This window comes from Melanerpes formicivorus, unplaced genomic scaffold (assembly GCF_026170545.1).
Source record: "Melanerpes formicivorus ecotype bairdi unplaced genomic scaffold, bMelFor1.0.p_v2 SCAF_78, whole genome shotgun sequence".
Taxonomy (NCBI): Eukaryota; Metazoa; Chordata; class Aves; order Piciformes; family Picidae; genus Melanerpes; species Melanerpes formicivorus.
This window is the reverse complement of record NW_027142430.1, coordinates 294,202-320,035: the sequence shown is the minus strand read 5'-3', so window position 1 is coordinate 320,035 and position 25,834 is coordinate 294,202. Positions and strand designations below refer to the sequence as shown.

Genomic DNA, 25,834 nt, shown 5'->3' with positions numbered 1-25,834 from the left:
AACATCACCACATTGCCCCAGAGAGAAACAAAGTCCCAGATCCCAGCAGGGTGAGGGTTGGAAGGAACCTCTGGGGATCACCCAGTCCAACCCCCCTGCTCCAGCAGGGCACCCACAGCAGTTTGCCCAGCAGCACAATGCCCGGGGGGGGTTGGAAGCTCTCCACACCAGGAGACTCCACAACCTCTCTGGGCAGCCTGAATTAGAATTAGAATTAGAATTAGAATTAGAATTAGAATTAGAATTAGAATTAGAATTAGAATTAGAATTAGAATTAGAATTAGAATTAACCAGGTTGGAAGAAACCTTTGAGATCATCAAGTCCAACCTATCATCCAACACCATCTCATCAACCAAACCATGGCACCAAGCACCCCATCCAGGCTCTTCCTAAACCCCTCTAGTGATGGTGACTCCACCACCTCCCTGGGCAGCACATCCCAGTGGCCAATCTCTCTTTCTATGAAGAACTTCTTCCTCACCTCCAGCCTAAACCTCCCCTGGCACAGCTTGAGACTGTGTCCTCTTGTTCCACTGCTGGGTGCCTGGCAGAAGAGACCAACCCCCACCTGGCTACAACCTCCCTTCAGGGAGTTGGAGAGAGCAAGAAGGTCTCCCCTGAGCCTCCTCTTCTCCAGGCTAAGCAACCCCAGCTCCCTCAGCCTCTCCTCACAGGGCTGTGCTCCAGACCCCTCCCCAGCCTTGTTGCCCTTCTTGGCCTCCAGCACCCTCACACCAAACAACTTTCTCCTCCTCTTCACATGGAACCTCCTGGGCTCCACTTTGTGCCCACTGCCCCTTGGCCTGTCCCTGGGCACCACTGAGCAGAGCCTGGCCCCAGCCTCTTGCCCCCCACAGCTCCTTTGTCTCTTGCTGAGCATTGCTCAGCTCCCCTCTGGGGCTGCTCTTCTCCAGGCTCTCAGCCCCAGGGCTCTCAGCCTTTGCTCCTCCCAGAGCTGCTCCAGGCCCCTCAGCAGCTTCCCAGCCTAGTACCATCGAAAAGATTTTCTCCTACCTCCCCTTTAGGCTGATGTTAGGGAGAAGCTCTTCACAGAAAGAGTTCTTGGCCATTGGAATGTGCTGCCCAGGGAGGTGGTGGAGTCACCATCCCTGGAGGTGTTTAGGAAGAGCCTGGATGGGGTGCTTGGTGCCATGGTTTGGTTGATGGGACGGTGCTGGGAGATAGGTTGGGCTTGGTGATCTCAAAGGTCTCTTCCAACCTGGTTCATTCTGTACTCTGTTCTATTCTTTTCACCTGTTTTAACAGAGGCAGTTACAGAGTGATGGGATCATAGAGAGGTTCTTTTCCATTTGAGGGGGGAGTGGTGCTGAGAAGCTGAAGGAATGACAGACATTTGCTGAAGGGTTTTTTTTGGGTTCCTTCCTTACAGAATTGACTTTGACAGAACTCTTCACTGAAGCTAGGGGCAGGTGCAGCTGAGCTGCAGGAAGCAGCATCCCTGAGGCTCTTCAGGGACAGCTGCCTGCATGCTGTGTGGGCTCCTCAGCACCATCCAGCTGGCAGGAGGACATGCAGAAGCACGGAATTGGTTGGGTTGGAAGAGACCCTCTAAGATCCTGGAGTCCATCTGAGGGCAAGGAGGGGGCTGCTCTCAAAATGCACATTTGGAGAGGCTTGCTGAGGCACCAGCAGTTGATTTGCTTGGCCCAGTGGTTTGCCCCAGCTGTATTTTTGAGGCTGTAACTGCAGCTTCCTCACCTTCATTGCTTCCACCAGAAGTGATGCAGCTAGTCACACGTTTCAGTAACCCACAAAGCAGCCAGGGAAGGGACAAAGAAGTGTTGATGAGCACCAGCAGCTTGGCCTTGCACAAAGTGTCCTTAGAGAAGCTGAAAATGTAGGTGAGAAGTGGTGCCTTAGAAGAGGAACCCAGAGGGAGGCACTGGGGAGGATCTAGGGAGCCCAGAGGAGGCCACAAAGATGATCCAAGGGCTGGAGCAGCTCTGCTGGGAGCACAGGCTGAGGGAGCTGGGGGTGTGCAGCCTGCAGAGGAGAAGGCTCCAGGGGCACCTCAGAGCTGCCTGCCAGGACCTGCAGGAAGGCTGCAGAGAGACTTTTGCTGAGGGGGTCTGGAGCCAGGCCAAGGGGGAATGGTTTGAAGCTGAGGCAGAGCAGGGTGAGAGTGGAGCTGAGGCAGAAGTTGTTGCTTGTGAGGGTGGTGAGAGTGTGGCCCAGGCTGGCCAGGGAGGCTGTGGCTGCCTCCTTGCTGGGGGTGTTTGAGGCCAGGCTGGCTGAGGCCTTGAGCAGCTGAGTGGAGCTGAGAGGTGTCCTTGGGCATGGTGGGGAGCTTGGAGCAGATGAGCTCTGAGCTCCCTTCCAGCCTGAGCCCTTCTCTGATTCTGTACAAAGGTTTCACAGTGGTTCCACCTCTGGTCCCACCTCACTTCCAGGGTGTTGGGATCATTTCTTCTCAGTTTGATAGTTTCAATACCTGGCTTTGAGCCTCCTTTTCTGTGTAGACACCATGGATTGGGGATCCTTAGAGCAAGGACCCTTGCAGGTCTCACAGTTGCTCTCCCTGCCACAGCAGGAATGCAAACTGAACATCTGCAGCTTGGTTTCCTCATTGTTTCTCTCACAGGTGAGCAGTGGATATTGGATCTATTCTGTGGCTTGGGTTAGAATTGGTAGCCCTGCTGGAGGGCAGATGGGAGCAATGCTCATCATCTCAGCAGTCACACACCACCTCCCCACATCCTTTGTTGTTGTAGATAATGATGAAGGCCTCTGTTTCTGAGCTCATCCCATCCAAAATGAGCTGCAGGAGATGGAAGGAAAAAGGTTGGGATTAGTATGTGCCATGAAAAGAGAGCACCTTCCACAGAGAGTGAGCCTGGGAGAGGAGAGGACTGCAGGGTTGTCAGGGACACAGTTAGAGAAGCACAGGAGAAAATGAGAAGAGAAATGTCCTGCAGCTGGGGAGGAATAACATCAGGCACCAGGACAGGTTAGGGACTGCCCTGCTGGAGAGCAGCTCCATGGAGAAAGACCTTGGAGTGCTGAGGGGCAGCAGGTTCTGCATGGGACAGCAATGTGCCCTGGGGGCCAAGAGAGCCAATGGCATCCTGGGGGGCAGCAAGCAAAGTGTGGCCAGCAGGGCTGGGGAGGTTCTGCTCCCCCTCTGCTCTGCCCTGCTCAGACCACAGCTGCAATCCTGTGGCCAGCTCTGGGCTCCCCAGTTCAAGAGAGACAGAGACCTGCTGGGGAGAGGCCAAGGGAGAGCCAGGAGGATGCTTAGGGGACTTGAGCATCTGCCCTGTGAAGAGAGACTGAGAGCCCTGGGGCTGTTTAGCGTGGAGAGGAGAAGGCTGAGAGGGATCTGATCAATGTCTATCAATAGCTGAGGGCTGGGGGTCAGGTGGAGGGGGCCAAGCTCTTGTGGGTGGTGCACAGTGATAAGCCAAGGAGCAGTGGAGACAAACTTGAACAGAGAAGGTTTCAGCTCAACATGAGGAGAAACTTCTTTGGTGTGAGCCCTGGAGCAGGCTGCCCAGAGAGGTTGTGGAGCCTCCTGCTCTGGAGACTTTCCAACCCCCACCTGGATGCATTGCTGTGCAGCCTGCCCTGGGTGCTCCTGCTCTGGCAGGGGGTTGGGCTGGATGAGCTCTGGAGGTCCCTTCCAACCTCTCATGTACTGTGACACTGTGGTACTGTGATGTCTCTAGAAGCAGCCCTGAGGGGCTGTGCTGGAGGATAATCAGAAGCTCTTGTGGCTGGATAATGCTGTTGTGGGCTTGGTAGAAGATGTTTTGATGGCAAGCCTGGGGCAGAAGCTGCATTGGAGGAGGTGTTTTGTGGAGCTGGAGGGAAGGAGAACCTCCAGCAGTGACTGCAAAAGGCATCTTCAGTGATCTTAGAGGTGAGACAGAAGAGCTGTGCTACATCAGCAAGGGCTGTGGTGGGGTTCAGAGCGGCATTGCAAAGTTGTGCTGCAAAACAACAAGAGCTAAAGGAGCACTTGGGTGAGGGACAAGGGATGAAAATTACCAAAATCAAGACCTGGAGGAGGGGATGGAGCCCATCATCAGTTAGTTTGCAGATGACACCAAGATGGGGGCAGGAGTTGATCTGTTAGAGGCTAGGAGAGCTCTGCAGAGGGACCTGCTGATTGACAGCCACCTAAACATGAGCCAGCAGTGTGCCCAGGCAGCCAAGAAGGCCAAGGGCATCCTGGCCTGCATCAGGAAGAGTGTGGCCAGCAGGAGCAGGGAGGTTATTTTGCCCTGTGCTCAGCACTGCTGAGGCCACACCTTGAGTCCTGTGTCCAGTTCTGGGCTCCTCAGGTTAGGAAAGAGGTTGAGCTGCTGGAAGGTGTCCAGAGAAGGGCAAGAAAGCTGGGGAGGGGTCTGGAGCACAGCCCTGTGAGGAGAGGCTGAGGGAGCTGGGGTTGCTTAGCCTGGAGAAGAGGAGGCTCAGGGGAGACCTTATTGCTCTCTGCAACTCCCTGGAGGGAGGTTGTAGCCAGGTGGGGGTTGGTCTCTTCTCCCAGGCACCCAGCACCAGAACACGAGGACACAGTCTCAGGCTGTGCCAGGGGAGGTTCAGGCTGGAGGTTAGGAAGAAATTCTACACAGAGAGAGTGATTGCCCATTGGGATGTGCTGCCCAGGGAGGTGGTGGAGTCCCCATCCCTGGAGGTGTTGAAGAGGGGATTGGATGTGGCACTTGGAGCCATGGTTTAGTTGTCAGGAGGTGTTAGGTATTAAGGATTAGGTTGGACTTGATCTCTGAGGTCTTTTCCAACCTGGTTGATTCCAAGTCCCTGGAGCAGGAAGAGGAGTCCACAGGAGGCAGCACCCAGCAGCCTCAGCTTGGTGCTGTGCCAGTGGGGAGGTGATGGTGCAAATGGAGAAGGGGCAAGTCCCAGTCCCCAGCTTTGTGTGAGAAAGGGACTGAGGAGCAACAGGAGAAGGACTGGGAAAAGGAGTGAGAATGCACATGTGGAAAGGCCAGGGCTTCAGGAGGGACAGCCTTGGCCAGGGACTTTGGGACATCAGGACATAGTGGCCTTAGGTTGGTCCTTTTCCAACCCAAACAGATCTCTGGTGCTGTGATTCTCCACTGAAGAGCCTGAGGTAAGGGCAAGGTGGGGCTGTGATTTCTCACCAAGGGATGGGCAAAAGCTCTGAGTCAAAGACAGCGAGGAAGGGAAAGAGGAAAGGAGGAGGTTGTGTCTGCTGATGGCCTGAGAGCCTAGGAAAACAGAATAAGAACTCAGCAAAGAGGAAGAACAGAGAGGATGTGGTGAGCCCCTGGTGAGAGAACTCTACTGCTGCTAACAGAGGAGGGCACTGAGGGAACTTCCACCAGTTCCAGCCACACACAGCACAGGAGTTGTGGAGTCTCCTCTGGAGCCTTTCCAGCCCTGTCTGGATGTGTTCCTGTGTGACCTGTGCTGGATTCTCTGCTCCTGCTCTGGCAGGGGGCTTAGACTGGAAGATCTCCAGGGGTCCCTTCCAACCCCTGACACCCTGTGAGGCTGTGAAGAGCTCTCATCCATAGCCCACGCTGGGGCCAGGTGTCTGCAGGATTCCTTCACACCACACCTGCAGCACGAGGTCTGCAGCAGCTGCAGGGTGAGCTGGCTCATGCCTGGGCTCTCTAAAGCCTTTTAATGCACTGATGAGGTCTCATGGCACCCTGGTGGCTTTCCCTGCTCTCACCAGAGCAGGTCTCTAAGCACTGGTGGAGCCACCACAGCCCGGACTGGGACAAGGGGCCTGACACTAAAATACAGCACCACTAATGTCACCCCAGAGCCCCCAGCCCTGTCTCTGAAGCCAGCACAGCAAAGCTTTGCCCTTTTTTGCTGGTCTGTGGCAGGGATCATTGTGTTTGTAAAGCATTTTCCTTTCCCTGTCCCTGGGAAAGGGATGAGTTTTACTCTGGTGCATAAGAAAAATACACCTAGGGCTGGTGTGATGATGAGGGTGAAGGAATGTGTGGAGTGGTGAGCTAGGCTGGTACACAGGGAAACTGAATTTGCAGCCCTGTCCAAGGTCAGGGCACCAAACAAGTGCCAGTTCCCCAAAGGGAAGAGAATGGGAAGAAGGGAGAGAGGCTGATGGTTTGGGGAAGAAACTAACCCGGCTGGGATGGGAAGAAGAACAATGCCATGGGATAGAGACACAGAGACACAAAGCAAGATGGAAGCCAAGCACTGAGGGCAAGGATGGCACCACTGGCACCACTGCTGCTGGGGGCAGGCCCTGGGCAAGTCCCAGCCTGGGCTCAGCAGCAGATGGGAAGCAGATTCAGGAGCTGGATTCTGGAGCTGGAGTGAGGAAGACAGGGCTGGGGATGGAAGGCAGAAGGGAGAGAGTCCTGCTGGGACAGCAGCCAGGGAAGAAGAGGCTTGAGCCTGGGCAGCCCTCAGCTTGCTGCTGAAGATGCCATCCATGGGCTGCAATCCCTTGGGGGGCACTTGAGGCTCCCCTCTGCTGTCTGCTCCTGCCCACAGCTGCCCCCTCTGCCTTCCTGCCCCCCAAGGTGGGGCAGAGCTGTGGCAGTGCCCTTGGTGTGCAGAGCAGCAAGCCTGAGGCAGAGGCTCTGTGCCCCCCAGGCCTTGGCAGGAGCTCTGCCCCTCAGCTTCTCCCTGCTAGCAGCAGCCCCTGGCTGTGCCAAGCTGCCCTGAGCTTCAGCAAGTGCCTGAGTGAGCAGAGCCTGAGCTGGGCACTCCCAGCCTGAGCAGAGCTGCTGCTGGGCCAGCTCAGAGCAGGACACAAGGCCAAGACAGCAGCTACAAGCAAAGCTGGAGCTCTGACCTTCAGGAGCCATGGTTTGGCTGCTGGGTCATGGAGATTTGCAGCCTCCTCTGCAGCACATCAGCCTCCATCCTGCAGCATGTGAGGAACTTTCTGCAGTTGTTTTTTGGCTGTGTGTTCCCATCCTACAGGGCTTGCATTTTCCACCCCCATTTCACATCCCACAGGTTTTGTTTTCAGCCCAAGCTGCAAAGGTTGCTATTCTTCTCCCTGAAATTTAGGCAAAGTCTCAGACCAGCTTCAGACCAGCAGTTTCCAGCCCTCTAGGCCCTTGCAGGTATCCAGCACACTTCCTGAAGGTTGCCAGCACAGCACTGCCTGAAGGGTCATAAATAAGAGCAGAGGGAAGCTCTTTGCTGCTGTCATTGTGTCACTGGATCAGAGCTCTGTGCACCTGCAGAGTTGATAGTGTTTGTCCAGGTAGAGCAGGAGGTGACCTCAGTGCTGAAGCCAAGGGATGCTGGCCTGGGGCAGGCTGCAGAGATGAGCCCAAGCCAACCTCATGAAGGCCAAGGGCAAGGTCCTGCACCTGGGTCAGGGCAATCCCAAGCACAAATCCAGGCTGGGTGAGGAGAGGCTGGAGAGGAGGAGAAGGCCTTGGGGGTGTCAGATGGTGACAAACTCCCCAGGAGCCAGCAGTGGTCCCTGGCAGCCCAGCAGGCAGCTGAGTGCTGAGCTGCATCCAGAGCAGGGAGAGCAGCAGCACAGGGAGGGGATTCTGCCCCTCTGCTCTGCTCTGCTCAGCCCCCACCTGCAGCACTGCCTCCAGCTCTGGGGCCCCAGCACAAGAAGGACCTGGAGCTGCTGGAGAGGGTCCAAAGGAGGCCCTGAAGAGGACCAGAGAGCTGGAGAACCTCCCCTATTGGGACAGGCTGGGAGAGTTGGGGCTGTGCAGCATAGAGAAAAAAAGGCTCCAGGGAGATCTCAGAGCAGCTTCCAGTACCTGGAGGGGGCTCCAGGAGAGCTGGGGAGGGACTTTGGCCAAGGGCTGGGAGTGACAGGATGAGGAACAATGGCTTTGAGCTGGGAGAGGGGAGACTGAGACTGGAGATGAGGAAGAGATTCTTTGCAGTGAGGGTGGGGAGACACTGGCACAGGTTGCCCAGGGAGGCTGTGGATGTCCCCTCCCTGGAGGTGTTGAAGGCCAGGTTGGATGAAGGCCTTGAGCAAGCTGGGCTGGTGGGAGCTGTCCCTGCCCAGGGCAAGGAGGGGGTTGGAACTAGAAGATCTTTAGGGCCCCTTCTAACCCAAATCATTCTGTGGATCTGTGAATCCCATTTGCTCATGCTTTTGTGACCCAGCTGCAACCCCACTGCACTGATTTGTCCCCTCCTTAGGTCCTGCCCTTAGGTGAGCTGTGGAAAAAAAAGCTATATTTATATAAAACAGATCTAGGGGGGAAAAAACCCTAGAAACAATAAATAAATAAGTGACAAAAATATCTCAATAGCTTTGGCTGCCTTGGGCAAAAATAGCTGAACTTTACAGCCCTGCAAGACAGAGCACAGAGCTAAATCGGTCTGCAGAACACAGTGCATCTAAACACAGACTGTTTATTCCTGGCTATTTTATTTATGCCACCCATGGGATACTCAGCTCCTGCCATGGGAACAGCACAGCAGAGCTTTGAACTGCAGGGTTGGGCAGCAAAGTGCAGCGGTAAGAGCACAGAGCATAGACTTAAACCCTCAGATAGCTCCTCAGGAGCAAAACCAGGGGGCAAGAGGAAGGAAATTGTGCCATCTGGTCCCAAGCCTGTGCCAAGGAATCTTGGTAGGAGCTGGAGGGTTCCTGAGTGCAGCTGGCTGTGGCTGGGAGGGGAACAGGGAGGAATGGCAGGGCATTAACAGGCTCTGCTTTGCTCAACATTCAGAGACTACTGGAGGGGACCTCTGAATCATAGAATCATAAAATTATCAGGGCTGGAAGGGACCTCAAGGCTCAGCCAGTTCCAAGCCCCTGCCATGGGCAGGGACACCTCACACCGCAGCAGGTTGCTCACAGCCACAGCCAGCCTGGCTGCAAACACCTCCAGGCAGGAGGCTTCCACCACCTCCCTGGGCAACCTGTGCCAGGCTCTCACCACCCTCATGGGCAACAACTTCTTCCTCACATCCAATCTCAATCTCCCCATTTCTACTTTTGCTCCATTCCCTCCAGTCCTATCACTCCCTGACACCCTCAAAAGTGAAGCCCCTGAAGCCCCTTCCCTTCAGCAGCAGTCATGTGATGAACATGAAAGCTCTCATTTCAGGTGTTTGCCCTTAAAACCCAGGCAACATCTCCAGTGTTCTCACAGGGCCACAGTACATGAGAGGCTGGAAGGGACCTCCAGAGATCATCCAGTCCAACCCCCCTGCCAGAGCAGGCTCACCCAGGCAGGCTGCACAGGAATGCATCCAGGTGGGGTTGGAAAGTCTCCAGAGCAGGAGGCTCCACAACCTCCCTGGGCAGCCTGCTCCAGGGCTCAGCACCCTCACACCAAAGAAGTTTCTCCTCATGTTGAGCTGAAACCTTCTCTGTTCAAGTTTGTCTCCATTGGTCCTTGGCTTATTATTGCACACTACCCAGAAGAGCTTGGCCCCCTCCACCTGACCCCCAGCCCTCAGATATTTTTCCCCTGCCACTTCAGCCCACAAACCCAAAGCCTGTTGGGTGGTCAGTGACTAATTGCATTCTCTGTGTATTTGGAGGGTAAAGCAATTTAAAGTGTCAAATCTTTTCCTTTTGTCAATGAAGAGTTAAAAATCCAGACCCCAGTTCTGGAGGGCCTGAGGGGAGAGAGCTGAGGGGAGAGAGCTGTGGCTCATCCCTCTGCAGCAGCTGGAGCTGCCAGAGCTGTCAGTGGAGGCTCCTTGGCCTTTTCCTCCTGTTCCTTGCCTCGGCCAGAAGGAAGTGCTGGCTTTCAGACAGAGGCTGGGATGTGCCCCTCCTGCTTCAGCCCCTCTCTGCCCTTATGGAGAGGAAGATGTCCCTGCTGGTGGTGCTAGTTTGTGCCCCCCATGCCTGTGCCTTCTCTCCCGTGCAGGCACCACCTGTCTGATCGCGCTGCTGTCGGACAAGGAGCTGACGGTGGCCAACGTGGGAGACTCCCGAGGGGTCCTGTGTGACAAGGACGGCAATGCCATCCCCCTCTCACACGACCACAAGCCCTACCAGCTGAAAGAGAGGAAGAGGATTAAGAGAGCTGGTGAGTCCTCACCTCTTTGCTTTGGATTGAAGGGTCACCTCCCTGGCTCTCTCCGCTCTGCCCAGAGCAATCCCCCTGAGGCTGGCCAGCGCCAGGCTGAGGCACCCACAGAGCAGCTCTTCTGTTACTAATACAGCACTTGGCAGAGGGCTGGGGTGCTGCAGACAGAGAAATGGAAGCCTAAGCCTATGCCTTAGTGAGCCAGTGTAGGGGTAGGAGTAGCCCTGCAGAGAAGGACTTGGGGATGCTGGGGGGTGAGAAGCTGGACAGGAGCCAGCAATAGGCCAACGGCAGCCAGGGCTGCACCCAAAGCAGAGTGGCCAGAGATGGAGAGAGGGGATCCTGCCCCTCTGCTCTGCTCTGCTCTGGGGAGACCTCACCTGCAGGGCTGTGTCCAGCAGAAGAAGGATATGGACCTGATGGTTCCACAAAGATGATCAGAGGGCTGGAGAACCTCTGCTATGGGTCAGGCTGGGAGAGCTGGGGCTGTTCAGCCTGGAGAAGAGAAGGCTCCAGGGAAACCTCAGAGCTGCATTTCAATACAGGAAGGGGATCTACAGGTAGGCTTGGGGGGGACTGTTCAGAAGGGGCTGTGGGGATAGGATGAGGGGCAATGGTTTGAAACTGGAGGAGGGGAGGTTTAGGTTGGGCTGCAGGAGTTCTGCACAATGAGAGTGGTGAAACACTGGAACAGGCTGCCCAGGGTTGTGGTTGAGACCCATCCCTGCAGACATTTAATATCAGACTTGCTGTGGACCTGGGCAGCCTGAGCCAGTTGGAGGTGTCCCTGCTGACTGAGAAGATGCCCTTGGAGGGTCCCTTCCAACCCAGTGCGATCTGTGACTTTGTGAACCTTCAGCAGCCACTTGGCTGCCCTGCCCAGGTCCCTTCTGACCTCTGCAGGAAGCAAATGAATGAAGAGGAGCAGCAGCACTCCAGGCCTCTCACACCAAACCCTGCCAGCAGCAGCAGTGTGAGAGGCTGGGTCTGAAGCAGAATGAGGCTGAGCTGCTAGAAGCAGCAGAGCACAAATCTGATTCATCAGAGCTGGGTTCTGTTCCCACCCAGTGGCTGCTAACGAGCACCTACATGTAAGCTGCAGTAGGAGTAGAGGGAAGGAACAAGAAGCAGCAACCTTTCTGCCATAAATCTTTCCAGCTTTCATCACTTGTCAGTTTAGCCACCTCCTGGGCTAGAAGCTTCATTTGGATCATCAAAGTTTAATAGCCAGTTCTCCAGGAATATGTCAAAAGCCTCTTCTGAGCCCATTTCTGCTTTGGCTCCCACAGCAGCAGCAAATTACTTGACAAAGAGGTTTGCTCTTGTGTGTATCACAGTTACCAGTGAGCACTGCCTCTGGACATGCTCTGCCTCCACAGCTGCATCTGGGGAGTGCAAAGACTGAGTTTCTCCCTCAGTACAAAGCATTTTTTCCCTGAGTAGAAAACATCTGTAAAGCCCAGAGGGGCAGCAGCAGGCTGCCAGCAGCACAGGCGTCCATCCCTGTGCTGCCCTCCCGGCTTGCCTGCAGCCCCCAGGAGCAGTGAGAGCAGTGGGGATGCTTCCTGCTGCTACCTTCCCCTCAGGGCATGCCAAAGCCAGCAGGTGCCCAGGAGGAGCAGCAAAACCTTGGCCTGGCTTTGCTCCAGCTCAGGGCTGGAGAGCTTGCTGTAACGTCGCTGCCCTCCCAGCCCAGCCCAGGGCTGCTCTGCAGCTCCTCAGGAAAGGAATCCCCTGGGAGCTTAATTTGCCTGAGGGTGAGGCTGTGTAACACAACAGCATGGAGGATGGGCCTGGGGCTTGGGAGGAATTTCCACTAGGGAAAAAAATGATTTTAATGGCCAGGTGAACGTTAAAACCACCTGCAGATAGAGAAGTTCTCTCCAGCCCAGTGCCTTCATGAGTTTGCTTCTCTCTCAGCCATGGCCCTGTTGGTTTATCATGCCAGGGCCTCACAGTGCTGTGACAAACACACAGACCAGATGACACTGCTGCTGCTGGCAGGGGTCAGGGCTGGGCTGGGCACCAGAGGAGTGCCACAAGCTCTGCAGGAACCCCTCTGCCTCCCCAAAAGGAAGAGAAAGGGAAGAAGGGAGAGAGGCTGATGGGCTGGGGAAGAAACTAACCCAGCTGGGATGGGAAGAAGAACAATGCCATGGGATAGAGACACAGAGACACAAAGCAAGATGGAAGCCAAGCCCTGAGGGCAAGGATGGCACCACTGGCACCACTGCTGCTGGGGGCAGGCCCTGGGCAAGTCCCAGCCTGGGCTCAGCAGCAGATGGGAAGCGGATTCAGGAGCTGGATTCTGGAGCTGGAGTGAGGAAGACAGGGCTGGGGATGGAAGGCAGAAGGGAGAGAGTCCTGCTGGGACAGCAGCCAGGGAAGAAGAGGCTTGAGCCTGGGCAGCCCTCAGCTTGCTGCTGAAGATGCCATCCATGGGCTGCAATCCCTTGGGGGGCACTTGAGACTCCCCTGAGCTGTCTGCTCCTGCCCACAGCTGCCCCCTCTGCTTTTCTGCCCCCCAAGGTGGGGCAGAGCTGTGGCAGTGCCCTTGGTGTGCAGAGCAGCAAGCCTGAGGCAGAGGCTCTGTGCCCCCCAGGCCTTGGCAGGAGCTCTGCCCCTCAGCTTCTCCCTGCTAGCAGCAGCCCCTGGCTGTGCCAAGCTGTCCTGAGCTTCAGCAAGTGCCTGAGTGAGCAGAGCCTGAGCTGGGCACTCCCAGCCTGAGCAGAGCTGCTGCTGGGCCAGCTCAGAGCAGGGCAGTTGGATAATTTCCTTCCATACAGTGTAAGACTGAAGCAGAGGGCCTGGGCTGAACTATGCATCATGCAGCTCAGCTGTGCCAGAGGGACCTGACTCCCACCATCCACTCCTTGTCATGTGCAATACAGCAGAGAATCACCAGCACTGTGATACATTTTGGGTTTCCACCTTCACATTTCCCCACCCAGCTGCACTGCCCAGGCCCCTGCAGGCAGCTCTGCAGTGCCTGCACCGCTCTGTTAGCAGGGTGAGGCCTCATTTCAAAGTGAAATCCTTGCGGTCACAGTTGAGAAGCTCTGCTTCAAGCCGCCCTCTGACAGAAATCAGTTTGAGGCAGCCCAGAGCAGCAGCTTAGAGCAGAGCCTGAGGTGTCCTCTGCATTTCAGCAGGGTTTTAACATCAGAATGACAACTCTAAGCTAACCTCTCATTTTTCACTGCCATGCTGGAGCTTCAGGATCTTCACTGCTTGCTGCTTTCAGTGGATGGAGAAGGAATTCAGTCTCTCTCTCTTCCTGCTTCCCAGAAGCTGTCTCCAAAGTCTTGGCCAACCCATAGCCTGGAAAATGTTTCCATCTGTCAGTTCAACGTGGCTCAGGCAGCTCTGGCTGCCCCAGAAGCTATCACTCAGGTCTTGTGGCAGGTGACAGCAGTGGTCAGCAGGTCTGAGTGCTGTGCTGCCCTTGTCTTGTTTGTCTTGGGACTGAGGTCCTACCACTCTGCTCCACCCCGTGGGACAGGGGAAGGTACATCCCAGGGTACAAGGATGCTGCTTGCATAGACTCACAGAATAGATTGGGTTGGAAGGAACCTTTCAGGGTCATCCAGTCCAACCCCCTGCAGTCATCAGGGACATCCCCAGCTAGAGCAGGCTGCTTGCAGCCCCAACCAACCTGACCTGGAATGGTTCCAGGGATGGGGCAGCTCCTACCTCCCCCTCTCTGGGCACCCTGGGACAGGCTCTCATCAGAATCATCTTAAAAACATTTCTTCCTTCTCTCCAGCCTGAATCTTCCTCTTGCAGTTCAAACCATCCCCCCTTGTCCTGTCACAACAGGTCCTGCACAAAAGTCTGTCCCCAGCTTTCTAATTGGCTCATTTCAGCACTGCAAGGCCAGCAGAAGGTCTCCCTGGAGCCTTCTCTTCTCCAGGCTGCACCACCCCATCTCCCTCAGCCTGGCCTGGTTTTCCCCAGCAAGCTCATGATGAGGAGCCTGAGCTGTGTTTGTAGCCCCAGCATAAGGCCTTGAAACAGCCCTGGTTTGGCTGCTGAGGAAGAGCCAGCAGGTAAGTGGCCTGGACAGGAACTCAAGTCCTTCACCTTGAAGATAATCCTGTGAGCTCAGCTCTGGCTGGCACACCAAACCTTTGTGCAGCTGCCAAAAGGCTTCTCTTCCTTGAATGCCTCTTCTCCTCTGGTGACAGCCAGTGCTGCAGGATATCTGCTTTTCAGGAGCATTTCTCTGTTCTTCATGGGTGGCTCTGTAAGAGAACACACCAGCGGTGCCAGCAGACACTTCAGCAAACCCCAGGAATCCAGCTTATGCTGTCAGCAGTTCTGAGAGTGGCACCAAGAACCACTTTGTGCTCGTAAGCTGGACCTGCAGGCTGGAGCAGGCCTGGCACAGAGAGCCAGCAGCAGCAGCTGTGTCCTCTGCAAGAGCAGCAGCAGGCACAGGCACTGCTGAGCCCTCTGTGGGGAAAGCAGCTACTCAGAAATGTCTGTTCCCAAGTGCATTTTCCTTCCCTGGCATCCCAACCCATACACAGAGAGTTGTGTTGGTTGGAAGAGACCTCTAAGATCATCCAGTCCAGCCATGAACCCAACCCCACCGTGGCCACCAAACCCTGTCCCCAAGTGCCATGGCTGCAGGTTCTTGAACACCTCCAGGGGTGGGGACTCCACCACCTCCCTGGGCAGCCTCTGCCAGTCCCTGACCACTCTTGCAGCAAAGAAATTGTTCCTAATCTCCAACCTAGCCCTCCCCTGGCACAGTTGCAGGCTGTTTCCTCTTGTCCTATCACCTAATGTCAGGGAGAAGAGACCAACCCAGCTCTCCTTTCAGGGAGCTGTAGAGAGCAATGAGGTCTCCCCTCAGCCTCCTCTTCTCCACACCAAACACTTCCAGGACCCTCAGCTTCTCCTCCCCAGCCCTGTTCTCCAGACCCTTCCCCAGCTTTGTTGCCCTTCTCTGGACCTGCTCCAGCCCCTCAGTGTCCTTCTTGGAGTGAGTGGCTCAGAACTGAACCTGGTCCTTGCCTTGCAAGGTGAACAACACAGTGAGTGACATGAGGGTGAGGGCTGAGTGATACCCAGGGTTGTACTCCGGGTTTTAGAGTCTTCATCACATAGGCAGCCCCCCTGGGATGGGGAGTAGGTGGCTGTGTCACCCTCAACACCCTCAAAAACTACATTCTCATCCTGCCCACCCTCCTGGTTGGATGAGCAGTTGCAGTGGGCTCACCAGTGACTATGGAAGGAGACATCTTCATAACAGAGGCTCCACAGAAGTGTCCATGAAAACACCCAGCTAAAAAGTGTTGATTTCTGCTGGGCTGAACACAAATCAAGTTTCAAGCTTTAAAGGGGAATGGATGATGACATGAAATGTAGCCTCACCTGAAAGCAGAAGGCTTTACAGATCAGCTCAAGCAGGCAGGAATGGAGGGGCTGTCAGAAGATTGAGGTGACAGACAAATAATGTGGGGGCTGAAGTGCTGAGCTGCAAACTTGTGATAACAGCAAAGACATTTGTTAAGAGCAGGGGAGAAGGCAGCATGGAGATAACAGAAGCCAACAGCTCTCCCGTTATGGTTGTACCTTTCCATGACCCACCTCTGCAAGCTGTTTATCCCCAGGTGACTTTCAAGATGACAAGAACAACACAGAATCATAGAATGGTTTGGGTTGGAAGGGACCTTTAAAGGTGGGAAGACAATGGGACACATTGCCCAGGGAGGTTGTGGATGCCTCCTCCCTGGAGGTGTTCAAGGCCAGAGTGGAGGAGGCCTGGAGCAACCTGGGCTGGTGGGAGGTGTGAACTGGATGGTCTTCAGGGTCCCTTCCAACCTAAGCCAATTCCATGAATCCATGCAGCTCAGTCAAATCTCACCTCCTGTTCTTCTGACTTGAAGTTTCACACAGAATCACAGAACTAACCAGGGTGGAAAAGACCTCTGAGATCACCAAGTCCAACCTATGGGCAGAGTCCAACAGGATGGCATTCAACATGTCCAAGTGCCAGGTGCTGCACATTGGCCACAACAACCCCAGGCAGAGCTACAGGCTGGGGTCAGAGTGGCTGAGAGCTGCCAAACAGAGAGGGACCTGGGGGTGCTGATTGACAGCTGCCTGAACATGAGCCAGCAGTGTGCCCAGGGGGCCAAGAAGGCCAAGGGCATCCTGGCCTGCATCAGGAAGAGTGTGGCCAGCAGGAGCAGGGAAGTCCTTGTGCCCTGTGCTCAGCACTGCTGAGGCCACACCTTGAGTCCTGTGTCCAGTTCTGGGCTCCTCAGGTTAGGAAAGATGTTGAGCTGCTGGAAGGTGTCCAGAGAAGGACAACAAAGCTGGGGAGGGGTCTGGAGCACAGCCCTGTGAGGAGAGGCTGAGGGAGCTGGGGTTGCTTAGCCTGGAGAAGAGGAGGCTCAGGGGAGAGCTTCTTGCTCTCTGCAACTCCCTGAAGGGAGGTTGTAGCCAGGTGGGGGTTGGTCTCTTCTCCCAGGCACCCAGCAGCAGAACAAGAGGACACAGTCTCAAGCTGTGCCAGGGGAGGTTTAGGCTGATGTTAGGAAGAAGTTCTTCATAGAAAGAGTTATTGGCCACTGGGATGTGCTGCCCAGGGAGGTGGTGGAGTCCCCATCCCTGGAGGTGTTCAAAAAAGGCTTGGATGTGGCACTTGGAGCCATGGTTTAGTTAGTCATGAGGTGTTGGGTGACAGGTTGGACTTGATGATCTCTGAGGTCTTTTCCAACCTTATTGATTCTATTATTTGAGTCTATTCTATTCTATTCTATTCTATTCTATTCTATTCTATTCTATTCTATTCTATTCTAGCCTAGCCTAGCCTAGCCTAGCCTAGCCTAGCCTATTCTACCACCCAACACCATCTAATCAACCAAACCATGGCACCAAGGGCCTCATCCAGTCTCTTTTAAAATACTTGCAGGCATGGTGACTCCACCACCTCCCTGGGCAGCCCATTCCAATGGCCAATCTCTCTGTCTGTGAAGAATTTCTTCCTAACATCCAGTCTAAACCTCCCCTGGTGCAGCTTGAGACTGTGCAGGGTTTGCTCCCAGCAGTGCTTTGGTGCCTTCTGACCCAGCTCATTCCAGGCTGTTTGCTAGAACAGCCTAGAGATGTTTGGGCTTTGTTCACTTGCTGCCTTGCTTTATGCCTGGGGGTGAGCTGTGAGTGCTGCTGCAGGGTGTTTGCAGGGGTCTTTGCTTCATCCCTCTTCTGAAGTGGGGAACTGCAGGGAACAAAGGGACTGGCTCACACCAGGACATAAAGAGTTGCTTGCAGGGCTCTCATCTTAACATTGAGCAACTGAGCTTGAAGTTGTGTGGTACAGGAACAGCTGTATTCAGGCCTTTCAGGACCTCTAGGGGAGTAGGGAAGCATGAAGCTGCTTCCTTTGAAAGCAGAACCATTCCATTGAGGAACAGCAGCAAAACATTCCCTGCTTCAGCTGTCCCTGCAGCACCAGTGGCAGCAATCCAGCTCTTCCCTGGAGAATCCTCCCCCTCTGCTCTGCCCTGCCCTGGTGAGACCACACTTGGGACACTGTGTCCAGTTAAAGAGAGACAGAGACCTGCTGGAGAGAGTCCAGTGGAGAGCTACAAGGATGAGTGGGGGACTGGAACATCTCTGCTCCCCAGTTCAAGAGAGACAGAGACCTGCTGGGGAGAGTCCAAGGGAGAGCCAGGAGGATGCTTAGGGGACTTCAGCATCTCCCCTGGGAAGAGAGACTGAGAGCCCTGGGGCTGTTTAGTCTGGAGAAGAGAAGGCTGAGAGATCTGATCAATGTCTATCAATAGCTGAGGGGTGGGGGGCAAGGTGCCAGGCTCTTTTCAGTGGTGTCCAGTGAGAGGACAAGGAGCAGTGGGGACAAGCTGGAACCCAAGATGTTCTACTTCAACATGAGGAGACACTTCTGATTGCTGAGGGTGACAGAGCCCTGGAGCAGGCTGCCCAGAGAGGTTGTGGAGTCTCCTTCTCTGGAGTCATTCTCAACCCAGCTGGATGCATTCCTATGTGACCTGCCTGGGTGGTCCTGCTCTGACAGAGGGATTGAACTCAATGATCTGCAGAGGTCCCTTCCAACCCTTAACATTCTCTGATTCTGTGATTTACATATGGCATAGAATCACAGAAGGGTTTGGGTTGGAAGGGACCTTCAAGATATCCAGTTCCAACCCTCCTGCCATGGGCAGGGACACCTCCCACCAGCCCAGGCTGCTCAAGGCCTCATCCAGCCTGGCCTTGAACACCTCCAGGGAAGGGGCAGCCACAGCCTCCCTGGGCAACCTGTGCCAGTGTCTCCCCAGCCTCAGTGGAAAGATCTGTGACACCTGGGGACCTGAGGATGCAGCAGGCTGAATATTTGGGTGGGTGTGGCAGGAAGGCAGAGCAAGGCTTTGACTTTCCCAAGCCCTGCTCTCAGTGTTGTTGTTTCTCCCCAGGTGGCTTCATCAGCTTCAACGGCTCGTGGCGCGTCCAGGGCATCCTGGCCATGTCCCGCTCCCTAGGAGACTACCCTCTGAAGAACCTGAACGTTGTCATTCCTGACCCTGACATTCTTACCTTTGACCTGGACAAACTGCAGCCAGAGTTCATGATCCTGGCCTCAGATGGCCTGTGGGATGCTTTCAGCAATGAGGAAGCCGTCCGGTTCATCAAGGAACGCTTGGATGAGCCCCACTTTGGTGCCAAGAGCATAGTCCTACAGTCCTTCTACAGAGGGTGTCCTGACAACATCACAGTGATGGTGGTGAAGTTCAGGAATAGCAGCAAAACAGAAGAACAGTGATGGATGACCAGAGGCTGAACTGCAAACAGACTCTCTGACCTTTTAAACCTAGTAGAAAGCTCTTGTCACGCCGTTCAGATCCCACCCAAGAGGAGGAGATCCCCCTGGGCTTTGTCCTTGGCTTAACAAAGGAGCAATACAACACATCCCCTCTGAGTGCAAAGGGTTTGTTCACTCCTCCCTGTGCCCCCCCTGCTCCTCACAAACTAACTGTAACCTGCCATTCTCTTCTGTAGACTTCTCATCTGATCCCTCCCCTCTCATTGCTGATGCTCGAGAGGCTCCTTCAGGTGCAGGGCAGGGGCAGGGCAGTGACTCTGTGTTCACTCCTGGCTGTGACTTTCCACAGTGATGCTCTCATCTTCCTCCTCTCTTCTCTTCTCTTTTCTTTCTGTTTTGTTTTGTGGTTTTTTTTTTCATCTGTACAGCAGAAGGTTTGTGGATGTGAAGGAGGAAGAGGAGCCAAATATTAGCCTGCTAGCACAGAACTGGCTGCCTTGCTTTTGCTGAACCTCCCCTCACATCAATCCCTGCCAAGCATGTGGTGAGGTCTGGCTGCTGGATGAGCTGAAACCACATTCATTCACTCTCTGCATCACTCTCACAGTGTTCCCTCTGTGCCATGCTGTATCCAACCAAGTCCTGTGAAGCTCCAGCAGAACACCTTCTCCACCAGCAGCTAGGTCTGTTGTGACAGAAGAGTGTCTGTGGTTTCCCAAGGCTCAGCCACAGGTTAGGCTTTTGGCATGGACTCTGTGGGCCTGTAAAGAAAGTGATGGAAGGTGAAATTAATTTCATTAGCAACTGTTTGGAAGACCTAATTAAAATAAGGTGCTGCTTAGAGCTGCCTTGGTGGGAGTCAAGCCCATTAAAGGCTTTTCATTTGTGGTGTTAATCCAGGGGAAGGCCTCCTTAGAACCATGTCTGGTCCCAAGTATGGATGCCAGGCAGTGCCACTGCACTGCAGAGGTGAGAGCTTGTGTTCAATCCAGATTAAAACATGCATAGGTCCAACTTCCAGGACTTCACTGTCTTTTGGAATCTGTGGCTCCAAAGTTCCAATGATGACAGTCTGATCTCCATCTGGTAACTCGATGGTGGAGAGGCAGCAATAGCAGAAGGATGGGGCAATGCGTGCTGGAGGAGCTGAGCCAGGGGCTGAGCTTGGAGGTCAGCATTTCCTCACCCATATCCTGTTTCACCACAACCCCCTCCCTGCAGAATGTGGTCCTGGGTGACCTGCTGGAGTCTTCAGGGTGCTGGAGGTTGTCAGTGTCTGGGTGCTGAGGTGAATCAGGGATATAATGCATCGGTTAACGTTGTTCATAGATTCACAGAATGGGTTGGGTTGGAAGGGCCCTTGAAGGCCATCCAGGTCCAACCCCCCTGCCATGGGCAGGGACACCTCCACTAGCCCAGGCTGCTCAGAGCTCTTTCTTCTTGGTAAAGATGGGATGTCACTTGATTAAAAGATGCCTGTTCCTCATCACCCACCTCCAGTATTCCTGGGCAGGTGGCTGGCTGGTCCCTAAAGCACCAGGATGTGTGGTGGCTGTGTGCCTCTGAAGTCACCCAGGAGAGAGCACAAATCCTGCTCCAGGAGGAATTCCCATCTTAGCCTTTCCATTTTTGTTCCTAGGCCTTCTCTTCCCTGACAAGCTTCCCTGCTTTAGCTCTTTTGGAGATAATCACAGCTCCTAACTGGATCTGTTGCTGATCCCAGGGTGATTCCAGTTTAATACAGATCCTTTAGCAGCCTTTTCTGATCTCAGGGTAGAGCCCCTCAACTCTGAGGAGAAAACAGAGGTGTGGAAGTGTCCAGCACCCTCTGAAGGCAGCAAGCACCCAGCCTGCACTGCTCCTTTCGTGGGGGACAGGACATTGAGGACTTTGTGAGTGTCTGAAGCAGCAGCCCATGCAGTGAATTTGAAACATGTCTTTGCAGTTCAGCTGAGCAGCAGACAGGGGACGTTCAGAACTGCTTCAGTTCTTTCACTGGCAGAAGGTGTTTGGGGTCAACCTGCTGTGAAATGGAAACCTCCTGTGCTATCTTCATGGGAGTGCTTCATCATCTCCTCAGCACTGCTCCAGCAGGCAGAGCTCCTGGTGCATGGGCTGTTTGCCTTTACTTTGTCCTTCACAGATGGAGCTTCCACTGTGCTGGCTTCTCTGGATGGATGGTTGTCAAAAGAGCTGCCCAGGGAAAAGCAGAATTAGAGCCAGGAGCCTGCAGAGCCCTAGAGAAAGACATCACTGCTGATCCTTCAGGGGCACTGGAGAGGTTGGGATTGGAACAGTTCAGCTCAAGGTGCTGGAGGACATGGTGCAGTAGTGGCCCTGGCAGAGCTCAGTTATGGCTGGCCTCCACAGAACTGTAGAATCACCATGGTTGGGAAAGACCTCAGAGATCATCAAGTCCAACCATTGGCTAACTCTGGCAGGGCCACTACTGCCCCTTTCCTTCAGCACCATATCTAGATGGACTTCCCAATACCTCCAGGGATGGGGATGCAACCACTTCCCTGGGCAGCCTGTTCCAGTCTTTGAGAGCCCTTTGGGTGCAGACCTTTTTCCATACCAAGTCCATGATCTTAGAGGTCTTTCCCAACCATGGTGATTCTGTGATAAAAATAGAACCAACAACCCACCCACAACTCCTTCTAGGCTAACACCACTTGAGAGAAAAAGCTCATGGCTGCCACTCAGCCTCCAGATCAGCCCAGCTTCAACCCCCAAGTGCCTGCAGTTACAGCTGGTGCTTGATTCAGCACCTTGCACCCTCTCTGCAGCACTGCCAACTTTCCAGCAGCCCTTCCCTGGCCAAAGACCTCCATGCCAGCAATCTCTGCTAGGGTTGTTGGCTTTGGGCTTGATCACTTTACAAACACAGTTACAGCTGCTTTAGGTTTGAAGAGGAAGTAATGGAGACGAGATGCTCTGTGCAGTCTCCCTCACCCATGCCCATCTTGCACTCATGCCTGTCCCCCATCTTGAACTCAGCTCCAGACATTGGCCACTTCCCAGCTGTGCTGATCTGTGCCAGATTCCATCACGAGACACCCAGCTGTTGGGTGGCAGAGATGGAGCAATGCACACCTCGAGTGTGCAGCTCCTCCACTGCCTTCATTACACATCCTACATTCAGAGATTCACAGAATGCTTTGAGTTGGGAGGGACCTTCAAGATCATCCAGTTCCAAACCCCCACCTTGCCATGGGCAGGGACACCTCCCACCAGCCCAGGTTGCTCAAGGCTTCATCCAACCAGGCCTTCAACATCTCCAGGGAGGGGACATCCACAACTTCCCTGGGCAACCTGTGCCAGTGTCTGCCCACCCTCCCTGGAAAGAATCATCTGGACAGAGTTGCCAGAAGTGTCCCCAGGCACACTGGAGCAGCATGACAAACTGGTCCAGCGCTGGAGAGAGACAATCCTACCAGCACCCCCTCCTCAGGGCTGCTTCCTGCCTGGGCACCCCTCCAAAACCAGGGAGATGTTGGGTAAGGTGGCTTGCAGCCATCTGAGAGCACCCAGAGTCCTGCTGGATGTGCTGTGGAGGGGTTTTGTCACTTAAGCCCAGGTGGCTCCATCAGTGATGTGTTCATCAGGTAATTCATAGATTCAGAGGATGGTTTGGGCTGTGTTTGAAGATCACCTGGTTAATGCTGGTTTGTAATGGCAGGAAACTGAGAGGTTGAGTTGCTGCTGAGAGGTTGAGTTGCTGCCAGAGAGCATTTTTTGTATGGTCCAGTGTGAAAAGAATGTGGCTTGTCACAGGCCAGCTGAGCCAGCACCTCGAAGGGTTTGGGCTCTTCCCAGGGGTTTTACAAGCCAAGAGGTCACCTCACCTTGTGAGGGTGCTACCATTTAGCTTTTCATTCGGATTCTAGACACTGATTAGTGTAGCATTCTGATTGCCAGACTCAGAAGTAGCCTTTAAGGAAGGCTTGTTACAAAAGGCCCACCCTCTGGAGCAGCTGTGAGGGTCCCAGTGGAGGTGGCAGCCTGGTTAGGTGGCATGGGAGCTCCGTCTAGTGGCCTAAGCGTGGAACCCAACCAATGGCCTCAAAATCGATAGCCCAGGAGGGGAATGGTGACATTTGAAGTGTCCATTGTCCCCTGTGCACTGTGACCCTTCTCTCTAGCTGCATCTCACAGCAGGGCTGAACACCATCCCCCCTGGATGTAGAAACCCACCATCCAGAGGGGGCTAGGTTTGGGTTTGGTTTACAGTTTGAAGTCTCTAAGATTTTAGGTTGTGGACTCAGCTACACATGAGAAAAAAACCCAACCCACCACCAAAGCAAACCATCCTGGTGGCCAATGGGATGGCCACGAGCCAGCAATCTGCTCCTGGGGCCAGGAAGGCCAACGACATCCTGGGATGCAGCAAGAAGAGGGTGGCCAGCAGGTTAGGGAGCTTCTTCTTCCCTTCTACTCTGCCCTGCTGAGGTCACAGCCAGAGTACAGGGTCCAGTTCTGGCCTCCCCAGTTCAAGAAGGGCAGGGACTTGGTGGAGAGGGTGAAGCAAAGGGCTACAAAGATGCTGAGGGGACTGGAACAGCTCTGATGGGGAAAGGCTGAGAGAATTGAGGCTGTTTAGCCTGGAGAGGAGCAGCCTGAAGGGAGATTTTATCGGTCAGTGCTGATCAATACTTGAAGGGTGGGTGCCAGGGGGATGGGGCCAGGCTTTGTTCAGTGGTGCCCAGGGACAGGACAAAGGGTAAGGGGCTCAAACTTGAACATCAGAAGTTCCACCTGAACATGAGGAGCAACTTCTGTAATTTAAGGGTGCCACAGCCCTGGAGCAGGCTGCCCAGGGAGGTGATGGAGTCTCCTCTGGAGACATTCCAGACCCACCTGGATGTGTTCCTGTGTGACCTGCCCTGGATGACCCTACCTTGGCAGGGGGGTTGGGCTGGATGATCTCCAGAGGTCCCTTCCAACCCCTACCACTGTGATCTGCTGGGCTTCATTGTAAGTGGTTTTTGTCCCTCCTCCATGGAGCATCTGCACTTGGGCATGGTTTTCAACTCGGTAACAACATCCAAACCTGGGACCTTAATGTGACAGAGACTGCAGGAAGCTTCCCGTCCCTGGGCCCTGCCAGCTCCCTTTGAGACAAACTGCAAGGTGCTAAAGAGATTACCCAACTGGTGCACACTGCTGGGACAGAGTAGGAGCTGAAGGAACAACAAAGGATCTGAAGGAACATTTAAGCCAAGCTCTGCCCCCAAACTTCTTCAGCAGAAAAAAACCAGACACCTATCAGGAGTTTGGGTTTGAAAGGAACCTGACAAAATCAGGTTATTGATTTTTATTGCACTCAAACTCCTCACTGTCAGCTCCTTCTGCAATCCACCCAGCAGGGCTTTCCAAACAGCTCTGACCAATGCATCACTGTTAGGCTTTTCCAGTCACAAAGTCCCACCACTTTCCCCTCACAATCACAACTGCTTGGAATTCTGCTTGAAGCTGCCTTTCTGAACCAGGTGCCTGCACATCTTGGGATGTGGTTAAAGCTCAGCCTGTGGTTTAGGCTTTGGTTTTAGTACAATGTTGAGGCAGATGCAATCAAATCTGCTCCCTCCACTGACTCCAGTGCTGATGCCAGTTCACAGCTTGAAGCTTTTTTCACCTCTTCCCATTAGGATCTTCCCTGCTATTTGCTTTAAGCAGCAACATCAGCTCAGGCATGAGGTTTTATGGTCTTTTAAGCAATAATAAGGTCAGACTCAGCTACAAACCAGGCTGGAAATGAGTTGGCTTTTTAAACCCCAGCAGCAGGAGCATTTTACACTGTTTGTGCAGAACTGATGCCACTGGAGGGGGCAGTTTCAGGTGGCAGGAACAGATCACTGTGTGCAGACTTATGATCAGCCTTATTGTGGGGTACAAACCTAAGAGGTACCTTGCCTGGTGACAGTCCTGCACAGCCACTTCAGCCTGATCCTCATCTCTAGTTCTCTCCACATGAGCACTGGCTGCTTGATCTATTATCCAGTTGCTGCAGAGTCTTTCAGAATCCATGGGTTTGGGCAAAAGCAATATAAACTGTGCTGCAGTGTCAGTGTTCCTGTGACAGATCATTCATTTCTAAGCATTTAACCTGGCAGGCTGATAAAAAAAATGGGGGAGGTTTTGGGGGTTTAAGCTGCAGAAACAATCAAAGAAAAGTCAAACTTCTCACAGAGCTCTCAGGATCTCAGCACAGAACAACAGCCAGGTGACAGCTCCACAGGGCACCTGTACTGTCACCTCTCTTCCCAGGGTGCACCCTCCACCTGAACAGGAGGAGAAAGCTCTTTGGTGTGAGGGTGCTGGAGGCCTGGAGCAGGCTGCCCAGAGAGGTTGTGGAGTCTCCTCCTGTGGAGAGATTCAACTCCCCTGGGCACTGTGCTGCTGGGTAAGCTGCTGTGGGTGCCCTGCTTTAGCAGGGGGCTTGGTCTGGATGATCTCCAGAGGTCCCTTCCAGCCCCCACCACGCTGGGATTCTCTGTAATATCGTCTCTTTAGTGATTTTGGTTTAACAAAAGAATATCTTTTTGCCAATCTTTGCCCTTCTTCATCCACCCTTAGAACACCAACATCTGAAACACCTTGAGAACATTCTCCCCAAGACCTCATTTTTGTACCCAAGCATCCCAAACCCATGTGCAGCTGCAGAAAACACAGCAAAAACCCAACAGTGACCATAACCATGAGGTGAAAAACAAAGAAGCCTGGGGAAACCTCAACCATGGTACTTAGAGGTTTCTGCACCTCTTCTAATTTGTCTCTAAGAGACTATCTGCAAGACAGCCAAATGTAAATATGCCACCACATCTTAGCTGTAGCACAGGAAAGGTGGCAGTGCTCTGCCATGCTCCATGTACAGGATGTAACCGTTCTCTCTTCACTGTGTAGTGGGTGTGTCAAGAATAACTCTCTTAGTGCAGTTGCAAACCCTGTGTTGTTGTCTGTTAGAAGTGTAAACTACTGAAAACTTGGCCTTGCTGACATGAATAAAGTGATTCAAATCCCTGTCTTTACAGATGGAGCAGAGTTTGTTGTCTTTAAGGAGTA

At 53.9% G+C, this 25,834-nt stretch overlaps 1 protein-coding gene and 1 long non-coding RNA gene across 2 annotated transcripts in view; one reads left to right on the top strand and one right to left on the bottom strand.

Moving 5' to 3' along the window:
* The window catches only part of PPM1L (protein phosphatase, Mg2+/Mn2+ dependent 1L), a 154,102-nt gene extending 128,302 nt beyond the window's left edge, over positions 1 to 25,800 (top strand). Inside the window, exons 3-4 of the mRNA XM_068164292.1 lie at positions 9,814 to 9,975; positions 18,423 to 25,800. Coding sequence (XP_068020393.1) covers positions 9,814 to 9,975; positions 18,423 to 18,769 — 509 coding nt within the window. The 3' untranslated portion in view covers positions 18,770 to 25,800. The remainder of the gene's footprint in view (positions 1 to 9,813; positions 9,976 to 18,422) is intronic.
* On the bottom strand, positions 13,249 to 18,885 carry LOC137454272 (uncharacterized). Its single transcript, XR_010990573.1, has 3 exons — positions 18,544 to 18,885; positions 14,059 to 14,219; positions 13,249 to 13,296 (listed from the first exon to the last, which is right to left on the bottom strand). It is a non-coding gene; the product is annotated as an uncharacterized lncRNA (long non-coding RNA).
* Positions 25,801 to 25,834: the final 34 nt, after the last annotated feature.